Source organism: Vidua macroura, chromosome 12 (assembly GCF_024509145.1).
Source record: "Vidua macroura isolate BioBank_ID:100142 chromosome 12, ASM2450914v1, whole genome shotgun sequence".
NCBI classification, from domain to species: Eukaryota; Metazoa; Chordata; class Aves; order Passeriformes; family Viduidae; genus Vidua; species Vidua macroura.
In genome coordinates, this window is record NC_071582.1 from 19,340,450 (window position 1) to 19,357,711 (window position 17,262).

Below are 17,262 nucleotides of genomic sequence, written 5' to 3' on the forward strand. Positions count from 1 at the left end.
CTGCACCTAGTCTGCCAGAGCTCAAGAAGTCTTTGGACAATGCGCTCAGTCCTGTGGTGGGATCCTTGGTGCTGTCCTGTGTAGGTCCAGGAGCTGGAATTTGATGATCTCAGTGGATCCCTTCCAACTCAGGATGTTCTATGATTATATGGTACTTGGATCAATAAGAGTTCATGGAGGATTTTAACTTTTGAGATAAGGTTAAAGACTGAAAGAAATGCATGTGGGACATTGGATTTGCTGGGCCCTGGGAATACCAGGTCTGGACCAGGTCCCAAAGATGTCTGGGGAAATTCTGTGTTTTCCTTCAGCAGGACTGAATTTATACCCCAGGTGATGAGAGGACATGGTCTCTTTGGTGGTGTTCAGGGTGAGGCAAAGTGGGAGGCTAGCAAACATTTCTCTTGGTGACTTCTCAGCTTTTCTGGCTGAGCAAGCAATGTGACTGCTGGTGAGCAGAATTTATGACTGAAGATCAAAATCTCAGGTTCCTCACACTGATCACCAGTTAAAAGGTATTTCCCTGTCACTGTTAGCCACCTTTGGCACTCAGCAGTGCTTTGGAAACTATCCCTTTAAAAGCCTACATGAGGGATGCTTTGGAAGGCCACTGTGTGGGACAGAGTGGGGCTTGTAAGATCTCAGGTTGACCCTAGACCAGCAATAAATACAACAGAAAGTACAGAAACAAATTTGACTTAAGATCAACACTGTGTTTGTATAAAGAATGATTTGGGTCAACAAAACCACATCTGTCTTCAGTTTACTCAGAACAAATCTTCTCCAATTTTTTTTCCCAGTTCAATCTTGATAACACCAACAGCCTGTGGGTTTGTATTTCCTACTTGATTGAAAAAGGTTCTGGCTACGTTTCCTTAGAGCAATTAACAGACCTCCCTTTCTTCTGTGGCTTGACTATATTTAAATAGTATTTTATTTTTATTTAGCTAGAGAAGTTCTTAGGAAGTGCAGCATATGGCTGATTTTTATCCCAAGGTGATATCATGAGGCAGTCCTGGAGTCCTGTACTGTTACTTTCACCAGGCACTCTGCAGCAGAAAGCTCCTAATGGAGCTATTTCATGCTCTGAAACTGTAGAAAAGCAGTGTAGGTGTAAATGGCTCAAGCTGCCACGCCTCCAAGAAAACTTAGGAGAAAAAGACAAATGGGCAAATTATGGGATGTGGCCATTGGAGAAGATCACTGAAGTGGAACAGGTCTGGAGAAAAGGGTGAAGCAAGTTGAAGAACAACACTTGAGACCAAATTCTGCTTTGTCTCAGGGTTAGACTAGAACTCATGGCTCAAAAGCTACACTGCTAATTTATTTGTAAGTGTGAATTTGTGGATTCCTGACATACTTGGCTTCTTTGCTGATAGCTGAAGGCCCTTGGCTTGAGTTTTGACAAGAAGTCCCCTTGCTGTTGGCCTGCTTCCATCATCCCTGAAGCAGCATTAATTATTTTAAATGAAAAAATCTTTTCTGCTGCCAAATGACCTTTCTGAGATTCAATGTGAGCTAGATTTTCCACTTCTTGCTTAGACTCCAAGATCCCCAAATATACATGAACATGTCAGAGATTAGCACAGAGAAAACTGATGTGGACTGGTTCCTAATTTCAAATTGGAAAACTAATTGGAAAGGAACAATTTACAATATGAAGGGAGTATGAGACCTCCCCTAGATTTCCATGACTGAACAATTCAGTGCAGCTTCCTATTTATAAAGCTGGAACTGAATGATATTATATAACTCCTAACTACTCAGCTAGTGCTTAACAGAAAAAATAGGGTTTTTTTCAATGAGTAGTTGCATTCTGTAATTCCCCACATACAGATGCTGTACAGAAGTGATGCATCAGGAAACTGCCTCCAACACAGTATCTGTGAAGAGCCAAAATCCTACACAAAATGTGATCAAACTCCTTCAAAGAATGAGGTCACATTGTGCAGAAGGTTGTCCAACTTACAGGATTAGTGTGAGGACTGCCAGCAATGTCAGGGATCTCAGGGGGAAATCAAGGAAGTTGTATTCCTTAGCCCAAGCAAACACAGGATTATAAACAGACGCTGCTCTTTGTGGCTTTCCTCCCAGTTCCTTTTCTCCCTGAGCTGGGAAAAGGCTGCATGGAAGTGAGTAGGTGACTGTGGCAGGCTGATCTGACCAGTGACTTGTGTTCTTGCAGTGGAACTTCCCCCTGCTGATGCTGGTTTGGAAGATGGCACCAGCTCTGTGCTGTGGAAACACTCTGGTGGTTAAGCCAGCTGAACAAACTCCGCTCACGTCGCTCTACATTGGCTCTCTGATCAAGGAGGTGAGGAAATCTTCAACAGCCCCTTGAGGTTCTGCTCTCTTAAGGTCACAAGCAAGGCTGTGTTTTGAATTGGCTGTCCAGATTTTTAGGTTTTAAAGAGTCTGAGCATAACAGACTTCCAGCTTTAATAGGCTCACAAAGGAAAGTGAGAACAACCTGTCTTCAGTCTTTTTTTACAAAAGCCTTTGTGATTGGCTGGGAGCTGGCAAACATCACAAAACCTGTGCATTTTTCTCCTTTCTCAGGAAGCTGCAGAGAAAAAAAAAGATGCTTTTCTTCCCCTACCTTGTCTTCCCCTCTCCCAAATGAGGGAAAGACAATAGCTCAGTTTTATTAGACAATGGGACAAAAAAAGAGTGTGATTAGAAAGCAGTATTGTGTTTGTTGTTTTTAAGTGGGATAATTCAACCAAGACAGAGTGCCCTGGGAAACAATTCCATGTCATTTCTGTGGTTCATAGAACAATTTAGTTGTGTCTGACCCATAAAGTCAACTGAAATAAAAGCAAGGTGATAGGTTGGGATTTTAAAATGCTGGTTTAGGGCTTGTCAGGTAGGATCTTGTGTGCCAGCAAATCTGTTAATAGTACAGAGGGGGTGGGGAGGGCACAGAACCTTCCAGCACTGCTCAGTACATCAGCTTCCTATAGCTATGGATGTGACTGACTGAGGAAAACTAAAGGAGGTGTAGATGGACTTTTGCCTCTCAGTCTGTCTGTTAGGCTCAGTCAAACGACAATTTTGTCCTTTCTTGGCTTAGCCTGGGAGAAAACAGAAAGATATGTCGATAATTGACACTTAGGGCTCTTCCATCAGGAAAGGAAGTGGAAAAATAATACCAGTTAAGTACCTCCTGCAGTTACTTGGCTTAATAAGATTACACAAGATGAGTGAGTGAGTGAGCGAGCACAGGGTGCAGTTGTCATGACTTCTAGTGAGCCCTGCCACACCACTGCTTTTTTTGACTCTGGCATGCAGCTCCCCAAACACAGGCATAGCATTCCCCCCAAAAAACACCATTCAATTCTGGTAAAATTAATTTTTTTCAGCTCAAATTCTAAGGTTGCTGTTTCTCACAACTGTCCTTCAAGGCAGAAGTGTAATTAGAGCACAATAATTTTATTTGAAGATGCTCCTTTCTCTGCCCAAAATTAGCTAAATTCTTTTAAGTTTTTCAGAAAAATGAGTTAATTTATTTTTCATCTTTAAAAGGATGCAGAAGATGTTACCACACACACAAAGCTATGTGTTACGTTCAATGAAATAATTTTTGGCCAACCAAAATATTTGGCTTTCATTTTTGCTGAAAAACAGAAAAAACTTTGGCTCAGGGTGTTCTGAACCAATTTTTTACTTCCTTGTGGCTTTGCTGCTGACTCCAAACACCATTACTTGCACAGTTTGACATGCAGTATTTGCTTGAAAACTCATTAGCCAAGATGCAAACTCCATTAAATGCATTTTTGTCATTGTCACGTCCATAGAAGAAATGAGACTGCCCTTCCAATTTATGAAAAAAATGGGGAGAAAACGTCTTATGAGGATAATTTTTTGCAGACAGTACATGAGCAATTGCTTCCTTTTTTTTTCTCTATTAAAAAGAAATGGCGTTTATTGAGATTTTGTATTAAAAAGTAATAGGAAATGAAGCAAATGTGTTATATTCTGGAACTTCATCATTGGAAATTGCAGGGAAAACAACCTTGTGCCATGAGTAGTAAGGGAAGGCTAACCTAGAAGAGCAATAATCCTTGAAACTCTTGTTTCAGAAAGTAAAACCAAACCAAGTCCCTCTGTTCTTCTTGCACTAGAATTTCACCTGACGTTTTGCCATTTGTCTGTTTTGGCAAAAATACTAGTTGGCTAATCGAGGTTGTAAATGTGGTGGAAACTTGCATAAGTCTTGTTACCATCTGCTTTTGTACTCCTGTTTTATTAGCCCCATCATCTAGCGAGGTTTTACTGACTTCTTAATCCCTCTGGTCCCTGAAGAACCACAAATGTCAACCTTTGTTCAAAACAAACTTTCATTCATTTACCCCTTGGCTGCAGCTGCACTGCAGTAGTTGGGGGCCAAGTTTGGCCAAAAGACTCACTCTCTTTTGACTTGAAACTGGGACTTCTCCAAGAATTCTTACTGAAACTTGGCATTTCCTAAGCATGGCTGTTAGCTTCACCCACGTCTACTCCAGCTGGTAGCATGCAGCCATGTTACTGGAAAGTCTGGAAAACAGGGATGTATCTGGTAAGAGCTCAGAGGATCATAGTACAACTAATCCAGGCTTCCTGAGAAATGAGCTGTGCTCTCAAATTCTCTACAGAGCTGTTTTAAAACTCTGTTTCAGGTGGGTTTCCCTCCGGGTGTGGTGAATATTGTGCCAGGCTATGGCCCCACAGCTGGAGCTGCAATTTCTACCCATGACAGCATTGATAAAATTGCTTTTACTGGATCAACCAAGGTAGGTGATGGGTTTCTCAAAGACACCTGCTATTCCTCTTTGCATTCTCTTGTAACCTGTCATCCATACAAGACTGGACCTATGAAATGTCAGTGACTTCTGTATAACCAACACTTCCTCTGTCACATTCCATGTGACAGGATTTCTCAGAAGTGTTTGGTATTTGCCTAATTCAGATCCTTGTGCTTGTAATAATCCCACATCTCTGAGAGCTGGGTTTTGCCAAACCACTACATTTCTGTAAGAGCTGTAAGTAAAAGGGGCTCTGACATAAGGGAAGACAGTCTACAGGGCAGGCTGGCAGTGACTTAACATCATGTCATTGACCCAGTGGAGCTTCTGGGCATGTTTGCCTGCCAGTCCTGCCCTGCAACTGGAAAACATGTCAGTCAGAGCCCTGAACAATTCTTCCTTGGCTTTAGTTACCTCTGAGAAACTGGGACTTAAATAAAAACATGGCTTCGTGCCCAAGGCCTTCTCTGCTGACGTGGAGGGGATTAACATTTGAGCTTCATTCTGAGACTTGCACAGTAAAGCACCTTCTATTTAGCTTTTTTTCCTGTAAATAGATGTGTCTGGCTTGTTTGAGGGGTGCCGTAAGACCTCTGCACTATCAATCACCTCCAGCCATCCTCTTGCATACCTACATGGGAAAAGTGCATATGGCTTGGCCAAGACCATGGGATTGAGCAGAGCTGAGACATGCAAACAAATCTGACTGCAGTAATCACTCCTGAAAATTCTCAAACAAAAACTTGCTTAGAAAAGTGAACATTTTTCCACTGACTGCTTTAGAAGTTTCTTGCAGTAGATCTGCACCTCCAGAACAGAGGCAGTGTCCAAAGAATGGAAATGCTCACACCAGTGGGGGCAGCTGAGGCAAATTCAGTCTCTTACTTCTTCGAGGAACACTATTCTTGTTGAGCATTTGCTGAATTCATCCATTCTTATGTCTGCCCTTGTAATTGCAGGGTGTGATGTGAATGTATAATGATGACAAATTACCTTGAAAGGTGTTCTTGGTCAGTAAAGGTAACTCCAAACACTCAAAAGCTGCAGCATTTACCAACACTACCATCTAGTGGCTTTGTGTACATCCTGTGCTTATCCCATAGGAAAAGGTGTGCTAAGCCTCTATTTCTATACAGGGATCATGGGAACAAACAGAACACAATAAAGTAAAAGTTCACAGTGAGCTTTTTCTCTCTTGATAGCTGATCTGATCTTGGAGTTTCCTTAGTTACATGCTTCTCTCCAAATCCTAGATCAGAAACTTTTAGCCCAGATGAGACATTAGCTGTGTGAAAACAATAGAGCTTATAGACTCATCCAGCCCACATGGATCTGTTTGGGTTTTTAATGAAAAAGGAGTATCCAGTGGATTAGTGGCAGAAGGAAAATCTCAGCTGCTGGAGCCTGTAGGCAAAAAAACTCCAGTGGACACTGTGCTTGTCTCCTAATCCATGTGTGTGCAGGAAACACCAAGGGAGACAGATCCTTTGCTAATGCATGTGTAATTTAGAAGTGTTTTCTTCCCCCTCCACCCATCTGTGAGTTCAGCTGCATCTCTGCAGCATTTGCAGCACAATGCTACTGTTTCTGAGCCAGGAAGTGAAGCTAAATCAAAATATATTTTGACTTAGTTATTAAGCCCCAGCTTGGGCTCAGTGCCAGCTTGGAAATACTGATCTTAAACTCCACGAGAATTTTCCTGTATAGATCTCTCCTCTTAGGTTATTAACTCACTCCTCTTTGGCCAGCCAGCCTGCAGTAATGCCTCTTGCAAAACTAGGATGCATCACTTATTTCTGCTGTCTCTAGGCCTAAGCTCTGAGTGACTAGAGATGGTCTCTCCTAAGTTCAGGAGTCATGCTTGAGTAACAAGGGCAAACCATGAGAAATGCAGACCTGTGATAACCAGACAGCTGCCCCATGCTTTCCTTCCTCACAGTTCCACTCCAGGGCAAGAGTAGTTTTAGTCAAAATAAAGGTAAGGTTTCCATGTGCCAAGGTAAAATATAAGAACACAGTTACAATATGAGCAAAATCAAATATTACATCACTCGTAAGAAATTACCCTGCCCTAAAAACTAAAGGTCCCAAATAGTTTTAATTCATACTGTTTCTAACAAAATTACTTTTCTAAATTCTGAAAGCAGAGTAAATACTTCCCTTCAGGATACAGATGTTGTTCTCCCACACAGCCTGCCCTTTCAGACCTGCCTAAACCAATCCTTAATTCTGGGGCTGGTTTTCACCCAACACACCACAGCAGTAGGAAACTCAAAGCATTTCAGAGTGTTCTCCCTGACCTCTACCTGCTGCAGCTGCCATCCAGGCTCTTCCACCCTTGTTGGAATCGCACTTGAGATTTTTAGGGGAAGCAACTCATGTCCTCTTTGTGTCTCACTGATACAGGTTGGAAAACTGATCAAAGAAGCTGCTTCTAAAAGCAACCTCAAAAGGGTGACGTTAGAGCTGGGAGGGAAAAACCCCTGCATTGTGTGTGCAGATGCAGACTGTGAGTATGGGCTGATGGCTGTGTTTGCTGTAAGAGGATCCAGGATGGTGGGGTTTGTGTGTCTCTGCTGTCCTCTGGCAGCTCACAGGGCTGGTGTTTCCACCCCAAAGGCTGGAGGGAACCTCTGCCCAAGGACAGGATATAGTTCTGCATTCCTGGAGCTCTTCCCCAGCGTGGGGATCATTCCCATGGCCCATGTTGCCTTCCTTTGGGATGGCTGCAGTTGCAGTTAAATCTTGCACTTGTGTGTTTGCTATTTGTGGGCTTTCTCTTTGGTTGGCAGTGCTGCAGAGCCTGAGCCAAGCACTGGAGAGATCATTTTTCTGCAAAGCAGCCCCTCTGCAGGCATTCCTGTGACAGGGGAATTTTGTAGGTCCTAATCTAATCCAGCCTTCACCTCAATCCTGGTGGTCTGCAGGGCTCACCTTGTGTGTTTCATTGCAATTTTGTTACATGACTCAGTAGTACTAGGAGATATGTGTAACCTGTGACCATCAAAATGGTTGGAAAATCCTATTTAGCTTCAGGAAATCCTCTCCAGTCCTGCACAGCACACATTGAAAATCAGTAGTATTTGTGCCAGCTGCTAATTCTGAGCATTGCAAGGAGCTGGCCAAAGCTGGCATGCTGTTATCTGAACAATCATGACTGAAACTTGTCTTTAAGAACTAATGCATGGTATCAAGAATTCCCAGAGCAAGAAAAACTAGTCACTGCCTTCAGTGAGTCCTTGTGGAAGAAAGTATCAGGAACTATGGCCAACTAGACCTCAAGACAAAAGGCAGGAAGGGAGGTGGATACAATAAAAGATCTGATTTGGGGGCAGTGAGGCCCTGTGAGTGCCTTCCATGGGTGTCGACCATTGTCAGCATTTTTAAAGGAGGGTTTCCAAAGAGAAGGGAAAACAAGTCTGGAAACACTGGAATGCTGGTACTCTGCATGTGGTAACACTTTTCCCTCCTGGGTCTTCTCACAGTGGACTTGGCAGTGGAATGTGCCCACCAAGGCGTGTTCTTCAACCAGGGGCAGTGCTGCACAGCTGCTTCCCGCGTCTTCGTGGAGGAGCAGATCTACCCCGAGTTCGTCAAGCGCAGCGTGGAGTTTGCCAAGAAGAGACTGGTTGGAGACCCCTTTGATGCCAGAACTGAACAAGGGCCCCAGGTAACTGTGTGTATGCGAGAAGTTGTTGTTTGGTTTTTGGTTGTGGTTTTGTATAATTTTCCCTGTGTAAATATTATCCTTACGGATGCGGTCCCAGCAGAAGTGCCGAGGGGTGAGTAATGTATCGTGGCTTTATTTTTCCTCTCTGTTTTAAATATCAATTAATCACAACTGTTGAAATGTTATGTTGTAATTTTTTTAAAAACACAAATGCATTTAATTCAGTTCTTATCCAGCTTTATGGAAGGGGCTGTCTCCCTGGTGCAGTAACACAAAGCATGTTGCAGTGAGCCATAGCTCTGTGCAGAAGAGTGCAGCTAAATGGCTATTCAGCTCCTTGGCTGTGTGGGTGATGACAAGTAGTTAGAGCCCAGAGACTCCTGAGTCCTCACTTTCCCTCTCCTCCTCTGCTGCCTTTCTGATCCTTTGGAGAAGTTTCAGCTGAATTAGGAGGAAGAAACATGCCAAACTGCTGTCAGAACCAGCCTCCTCAATACTTCCAGAGCCTTTCTCTTAGTTTTTCCTTTTGAGGCAATCTGAGTTGTGCTGGAGAACTCTGGGGGAAGATGATCCTTGGGTCAGATCTCCTAATAGGCCCACTGTTCAGTACCAAAAATAAGCAAGTTTCCCAGAAACCTATAGCCAAAGCCTCTTTTGCTCAGTACTGCACTGTGGGTTTTTCTTCCTTGATGTCTGTGTAGGATCCCTCAGAGAAGGGGTGGCTCTGAGGACATCTGCCTCTCCTTATGTGGATCTGAAGCTCCACATGATTCATGCATGGCAAAATCTCATTGCTTGCCTTTATGCAGGAGGAATAAGATGAGGTACATCCCCTGCTCATGCTGAGGCTGCATCCAGCCCTGTAGCTTGCCTAGAGATTTCAAACTGCTCAGGACTCTTAGGAAAAGGATCCCATGCTGACAGTGGCTCCAGCAGAGATGAGCTGACCCTCAAACATGGATTTCATGAGAACAGCTCCTGAATCCATTCAGTTGTGAGTTTTAAAGGGTGAAACACCCTGCAGTGGTTGCAGCATGTTGAACTGGGCTGCTCGTTTAACATCATCAGTGTTCCCAGCTCCTGCCAGGCTGGCAGAGCAGTTCCAGGGTGCGCTGTGGCACAGCTCCATCCTCTGGGATCATTGCTGTGGCTCAAGGGAGACCCTTTGCATACAGACCTGTAATTAAGGGTAACACATGAGTTGGAATAGTCTGGTCAGATTTTAACTATGGCCCATCTGTCCTTTTTTCCTGCTCTGGCTTACCTGTTATACTTGTAGGAGAGAGCACACCCATGTACACCTGAACTTCTGTGTATGCAGCTGTCATGGGAAGGTGCTGAGGGAGTGGGAGGAAACTGTAAATCCCAAAGCTTTTATGTGGTTGCCAGTTCAAAGGAACAGCCACTTCCTCTGCAGCTATGGCTCCTCACTCTCTGGAGCCTATGTTGTAGGCACATACAGAAACTTAATCAGAGGAGAGAAATGATGCAGTGTCACAAGGACTTAAAAATACCTCTGAAAGTAGCAAAGATTCACACCTGTCCACAAGTTATTCTTCAAATGTGAAGCTTCCAGATAATTTTCCTCCCCCCTGTTCCTGAAATAACCTGCTTGCTGAGAGGGTTTTTTTATCTTGAACTGATGCATAAGGGAAGAATCACCAGGAAAAATAATTTGTCTTCTTCATCTCTCCCCATCAGATGCTTCAGATCCAGTCTGTTGCTTTCATTCTCCTTTGGTGTAAGTCAGGGTGAACATACACAACAGCATCACAAGAATGCTGCATGGATCCCATTGTGGGATGGTCACTGGCTTAGAAGCCAACAAGGGGAAGGGGTTGAAGCCAATCTTCAGGCTGACAGTGGTTGTAGCTCATGATCTCTTTGGTCCTGCATCAGCTGTAGGTGATGACAATCCTGTTCCACAAGAACTTGAAGTTGATGTAAGCTAGTCCTGGAAAAGTGGTTCCATGTGCAGTTGTTTGTTCCTACATTGCACTGCACTAGACTGGGGAACTGGCTGGTTCAGGTCTAATCCAGCCTTTTTGGAAGTGAGGAAGAAAGGTTTTACTCAGGTCAGTCCCCTGATGTGGATTACTGTTCACTGCCATAAATGCTCATGGCATGGGAGTGGGGAAAAGACTATGTCAGCTGCAGTATTGGGTTATGCTGATATAAACTGTACTGCTCTGATTAAAATTAGGTCAACTTTAAACAGCATTAAATTTAGACAGAAATGAGGCATGCCTCTGATGTGACTTCTCCAAAACTCACATGTGTCTGGCAGTGCTGACTGGCTGGAATTCAAAGGACACCACAAGAAACCTGAGGGGTGCTCAGGACTGTTTGAGCAGAGTGCCAACCTCAAATGCAGGCATTTTTAAACGCTGGATTCCTGGGAGCTGTATCACAGGAAGCAATAAAGTAAATCTGCACAGAGGGCAAACTGGTTAACCAGTGCATTGTACAACTGTGAACAGCAAACTGCATTAGATGAGGCTGACATCCTGGGGAACTTAGAACAGGGATTACATTAGAACAAGACTAGACTAGTTTTGTTATTTTAGAGCCCAAATACTGGGATTTGTGGACTGCAAGACCTAGTCTACAGAAATAATGCAAGCACTAATTGTGGCACTTGTTAGTCAGTAATTATTCAGCCCAAAACATATAATTTGATTTATAAGACAGTGAATATTTTCCTTATACTGTAGACATGCACTTTAGGATTAAAGTGTGAAAATAAAACATTTAAGTAGAAAGGGTTGTGTCCCACAGCCTGTTGGACACAGTTGTGGGCTATTTTGTAGGATTACAAACACTAGGTTTGCACATGGAAAAAATTCTCCTTGTGGTCTTGACTGAAATGAAGCAAGAGATGAAGATTTGGGGGTTCTTGGATTTTCAGTATTGCAGTGATCCTTAGAAGCTCTCTTCTCTATTGAATTAGATGAACAAATAGTAGAATTTGCTTTACCAGATCATGTGTTTTTAATAGAATTCAATGCTTGAACCATAAATAATAGTGGAGTAGGGGACAGAATTTAAACAAGCCTTGCAAGCTCTAGTTACAATGACAAACAGTTCCACCCCTGCATGTCATTTTTACAAATGTTTTCTTTCCCCACTGTCTTTTCATCTAACTGTAGTTTGCCTTGCAACAAGTTACAGCTGTATAAATATCCTTGTTTTGTTTTCTGTGATGTGAAGTGGATGGACTGGATTGGTCTGGATCACAGACATGCCAGGATGGAAAGCACTTGCAGATATTTTCAAATTATTTACACTTGGCAACTAAGCAACCAGACAAATAGACAATGTGTATGACACCTGCCAAACTCAGTGTGACACTGTATCCTACAGGAGGGCACACATTTCTTCAGGCAGTAGCATGAATTAAGTGTGTCCTTGGGTAGCACCTTAACACATGAGAGAACACAAGCACTTAGAACATGCTGCCCACAGTGCACGTGCTACTCACACATCTGTTTGCCTGGAGATGTGCTGGGCTCTGTTTCCACGGTGTACCACAAGTATCCCAAGGACACCCTCCTGCAGCTTTGATATTTGTCTAAAAGCATGAAAACTTGGATTGTGTGTGGCCAGGATTAACTAGGGACAGGATATAGACTGTAATCTGGAGGAGTCAAGTGTGGAACACTCCGTGTAAACAGTCCCAACTGGCAACTGGCCCTGCTGAAATAAAACCAGATGCCTAGGGAGGGGGATTGAGCCAGAACAAGCATCTGGAGATACCTGGCAATCAGAATAATCCCCCAGCCTTCCAGGACACCTTGTACCAGTGGGTGGAGTCTTTTCTTTAATCACCTCAATAAATTTGTTGAGCTCTTTATTGAGTTTCTCTTTTTAACAACATCTCTGAAAGTGTTTTGCCATCTCCAGTGTGCTGTCATGAGGAGTTTCATCACTTAATTCCACATCATGTCAAGAGCCAGGTCTGTTTATTTGAAACCTGCAGTTTTGCAGCTCACTGCTGCACATGGAGCACAGGAGGGTCAGCAGTGAGTGGAAGTGCTGTGGGCTTCTGCACCTCTTCCCAGCACAGGACACACTGTGCTTGTGGAGTACATGATGTGTCCTCCAAGACCTGGTGCAGCTGTGCAGCTTCAGGGTCCTGTCACTGGGCTGGCCTTTCCCCACCCTACAGAAATCCCTGGTTAAAGGCTGACAGCAGCACTCACTATTTGAGATTATTCCATAGTTGTTAGGAGGAGGAAATAGAAAAGGTAGTTAAATGTGAGCGAGAAAAAAAAAATGCAGGATTATACCAGTTTGTAAGAACTGTGGAAAGTGATTCTGATTTTAAAAGCAAAGCTTTGGTGCAGCAGTTGTTGTGAAGTCACCCCACCAACAGGGCTTTTCTTGAGGCCGTTCATGTAGTGTGAACTGTGGAAGGAGATGGAGGCAGAGCTTGCTGGGTTCTTCCAGCTGGGGACAGAGAGCTGTAGGTGAAGCTGCACACTGCAGCAAAACTGAGCTAATAGTTCTTAGATCCTGGTCCTCCCTCTCCTGTACTGATTCTGTTGCTGGTCAGATCCCTTGCTGAGCTCTCTAGTCAATCTCGGGCAGTTCTCATACTGCTACTGAGATAATCCAGTGCTTGGAGAAGGTGAGCAAATCCCAGAGCTCAAGTGAGGTGAGCTGTGGGAGCACATATCCAGGACAGGGAGGAAGGGAAAGGGGGGAGACCCCTCCATGTGGCAGCAAACTCTTAGATCAGATTAAACTGTCACATGTCACTTCACCTTCTGTTTTCTGTGGCTCAGAGCTGTGCCCGTGTCCTGTCTTTCTCCCTGCTCACTCCCTGACTGCCACATCCTAAACTGAGCTATAAACTGACCCAGTTTGACAGTGTCCTGTAAACGTGCCCCTGGGCCACATTCCATGACTCCTCTCTGGAACCATGATAATAAAGGTGCTGCTGTTTGTTTCTTTTCCTTTTGTGTCTGACAGATTGACCAAAAACAGTTTGATAAAATCCTGGAGCTGATAGAAAGTGGGAAGAAAGAAGGGGCTAAGCTGGAGTGTGGAGGTCTTGCCATTGAAGACAGAGGCCTGTTTATAAAACCTACAGTGTTTTCAGAGGTCACTGACAACATGAGAATTGCCAAAGAAGAGGTACAGTACAAATCACCTAGAAAAATGCTGCTTCAGAATGAGAAATAGTGGTGATGGAGGGGGTTCCATCTGAATCCTTAATTTTAAATATAAATGAGTAAAAATAACTGACACTGTGGCAGGTTGGAGCAATTATTTACCCTGTAATTGCCAGTGAAATGTGTTCTTGCTCCACTACTTTTGTAGGTTGCTTTATTGCAGAAAGGCAGGAAAAGAACTCTGGGACCTGATGCTGGTAAGGAGCAAAGGAACAGACACTGAAGTTTTCTGAAACAGCCTTAGCATCTGAAACAATCCCAGATTCCATTCTCATGGCAAAATCTCCTGAGACTGACTATTTCTTTCCTATATGAAAACATGGTCAAAGCCAGCTAAGTGCAGATCTAATACTCTGGCTTTCATTATTCATATGCAGAAATGTTGAACAAGCTGCATGTGATTAGATGCTGTGATATTCCTTTGAAATAGAAGTTAATCTACTTTTCATCATGTTCCCTAATGGAAAATAAGTAGTTGCCAAAGTCTAACTGGCATTTGTAGTCTAAAGTTTAGCCTAGTGCTTTTTATGGGGCTGCTTGCTGTTCACTCCTGGCAAGATGTTTAAATGTCTCAGATCTGCCACAGAATCTCTAAGGAACCTGGGAAAGATATCAGTCAGTCAGGGCATGAGTTACATGCTAAAAATAGAGAGAAAAAGAGCCGAAAATCCCATGACAAACCTTTTCTTAATGAACTGACTCCAAATCCCAAGCCATGATTCACAAAGCTTATCCAGTTCCATTCATTGGCAGTTTTGTTGCAAATGCACGTTCATCCTTTGCCTAGGATTAAGGCTCCACATGAGAGCCTGGATATCCCAAAACAAAGGCATTTATAAACCCTTGTATGAGCTTAAAAGTGGCCCAAATTAGTCTGTTTCTCACATTTAAGTGGCTTTATTATGCTGTGAGAGCCTGCAGACCAAGAAAGGGCTCCACCTTTGATACTGTGCCCGATGAGAGACTCCATCCCAAAATTTGGGAAGCCTTCTGTATGGCTGTTGCCTCTATTGGCAACCTGGGAAGCCAAGTTTGTGGTCACACACAGACGTGGTTAATGCACTGCATGCAAATAAAATGCATACAGTGACAAAATCAGGGTTAAAACTAAGGAAGAAAATTTGCAGTCCTTGAAATAAATTAATTGTTACTTGAGCACATTCAGCTTCAGAGTTCAAAAGCAGAGTTGTAAATGGAGTAAGGATGAATCATTTGTAACTTGTCCAGATCTAACTCTACTTATTTTGATTGTTACAGATGATCCATTACTTGTTGGATCTTAACATTTATTAACTACTACAACACATCATAATGCTTCCTTTGAAGTTTAATTAGTAGTTTTTAAGACACTCTATCACTGACCCCTAGAAGGCTAAGATATAAGATTTTAAATATATTATCCAAACAGAGCATCTGATTCTGGTTACTTCAAAATTACCATGGTTAGCAGATGCTTTCCTGTACTAAAGTTTAATTGATATCTGCAGATTTTTGGGCCAGTTCAGCCAATTATGAAGTTCAAGAGTATAGAAGAGGTGATAAGAAGAGCCAACAACACCGAGTACGGACTCACAGCTGCAGTGTTCACCAAGAACCTGGACAGAGCCTTAACCCTGGCTTCAGCTCTGCAGTCAGGAACAGTCTGGTGAGCAGGCTGGGAACAGAGGGTGGGCTGGGGCTTTGTTTCCTGGGAGGGGAGAGGGATTTTGGACTTGCAATCCTGTTGGTAAGAAAATAAAGTTGCTGATAAGGTTGTGGGCTCCATCCCCGTTCATTCAAGAGTTGAACTTCATGATCCTTGTGGCTCCCTCCCAACTCAGAATATCAGTGATTCACTAAATGCTGCAGCTAAGATGTGTTAGTAGCCTGCCTAATTCTTGATGTTCTGCTCAGAAGCAACATCCATTCCTCAGAATGAGGTGGTGAGGCCCAGACAGCATGTTGAGAAATGGACTGGTTTTTCCTTCAGTCGAGGTATTTCTTTGTCAGGGTTGTAGTAAGTTCCACCAGACATTGTGCCTTCCAAAACCCTGTATGTAGTAAAAAGCAATTCTCATGATCTTTAGCCAGCACCAGATGGGATTTTGCTGCACAAACCAGTATGGACAGTAGATGGCAACACACCGCTGTCACAAAGAAAAGCAGCTATTTTTTGCGTACAAAATTTCCTATTTTATATTAGAATGGTTTTAAAGATGGAATCCTGATTTCTTTCCCACTCAAGACAGGAGGTTGATTTGGTATCTGATTCTGATGCAGAGGATTAATTTTAAGAGTTGGCACCAGAAGAATCAGCCTCAAATATTTGCATAAAAATGGGATGGCTTTGAAGGATACATGGAAGTGCACACTTCCAGCACAAGCCATACCTGTGCTGCATGACCTTCAGTCATTTGATCATACTGAGATGCTGGTGACGTGTCTGCATCAGCTTTTTCTACCAAGTATCCATAGAAATTGGCCCAGTGCTTTTATTTTATTATGACACAATTGTCTGATACAGTCCAAATGTTTTCTGTACCTGGAAGAGAGACCTGAGGCCTCACTGTGAGTGTTTCGACAGCTTTCTGCGTAAACATGTTCATTTCAGAATGTGCTTAATAAATCAGAGAATTGCCTGAACTATTTATTGTAATCATGACTCTGAACATGGTATAAATTCTAGCTCAAACATGGATGTCTTTGCCATTAAAGGATATGAAGTGAGATGTAGGTCAGACTGAGAACTACTCAGATGTTTTCTGTTTCTGCAGCAAAAGATTTTATTGCAAAAATCTAATTTCTCAAGTGTATGACAGAGAAAATGGAGAGATTTCAGACTTTTATTGTATTGTTGCTGTTGTCATCATCTTGCTTTTCCTTGGTATTGAATTGTCTTTTTAAAATTGATGTTTTTATTGTAGGATCAACTGTTACAATGCGCTCTATGCTCAGGCTCCTTTTGGTGGCTTTAAAATGTCAGGCAATGGCAGAGAACTGTAAGTTTTGCTCAGTATTTTGTTTCTGCGTGGGTGGTGAATGCAATAACATTTGTGACTGTGAAAACATTGTTGAATTTGCTTTTAAAGTTTAATCAGGCTTGCAGCATGCTCCACAAGGAGGTGCTAAGCCAGTAGAGCGTGGATGTAAAGCATTCCTATAGGAGCACCTTCATCTGCTTTATAAGCTTTTAATAGCTCCAGTTCAGTCAAGTCCACTTGGAAGCATTTTTCCATACTAGTTAGATTTTTAGATGAAGGGAGAAGCACCATGGCTGGGGACACTGATATCCACCCCAAACCTGCTCCATCTTTCCATGGTGGTATCTGTGCCTCTCCTGGCTGCTGTATCATTGCTCCTTGTTCAGGTGGGAAGGAATGATCTCCCAAATCATTCTCCATCCCACCTTCCAAGATTGCTGCTAAATTACAGAAGGACCCTCTGTCCCTCTTCCCCAGCCTGGCCTGTTACAGAGGGGCTACCAGACACTTCAGCTCTTAATAGTTACTAAAGCTGAAATTTTCAAACCAAGGTCACTCCATGAGTTAGACACAGAGCTGAGACATTGTCTTAAATCTTATTTTTCTTCTTGTATAGGAGACAGGTTTTCTTAGACCATTCAGCAGACTCCTCAAAGGAATCTAACACACCT

General features: G+C 43.1%; 1 protein-coding gene across 1 annotated transcript in view; it reads left to right on the forward strand.

Annotated features, from left to right (window-relative positions):
- Positions 1 to 17,262, forward strand: part of ALDH1A3 (aldehyde dehydrogenase 1 family member A3) — a 34,055-nt gene that overhangs the window by 13,412 nt on the left and 3,381 nt on the right. The window contains exons 6-12 of the mRNA XM_053988740.1: positions 2,186 to 2,314; positions 4,659 to 4,772; positions 7,191 to 7,293; positions 8,270 to 8,454; positions 13,429 to 13,593; positions 15,119 to 15,276; positions 16,535 to 16,609. Coding sequence (XP_053844715.1) covers positions 2,186 to 2,314; positions 4,659 to 4,772; positions 7,191 to 7,293; positions 8,270 to 8,454; positions 13,429 to 13,593; positions 15,119 to 15,276; positions 16,535 to 16,609 — 929 coding nt within the window. The remainder of the gene's footprint in view (positions 1 to 2,185; positions 2,315 to 4,658; positions 4,773 to 7,190; positions 7,294 to 8,269; positions 8,455 to 13,428; positions 13,594 to 15,118; positions 15,277 to 16,534; positions 16,610 to 17,262) is intronic.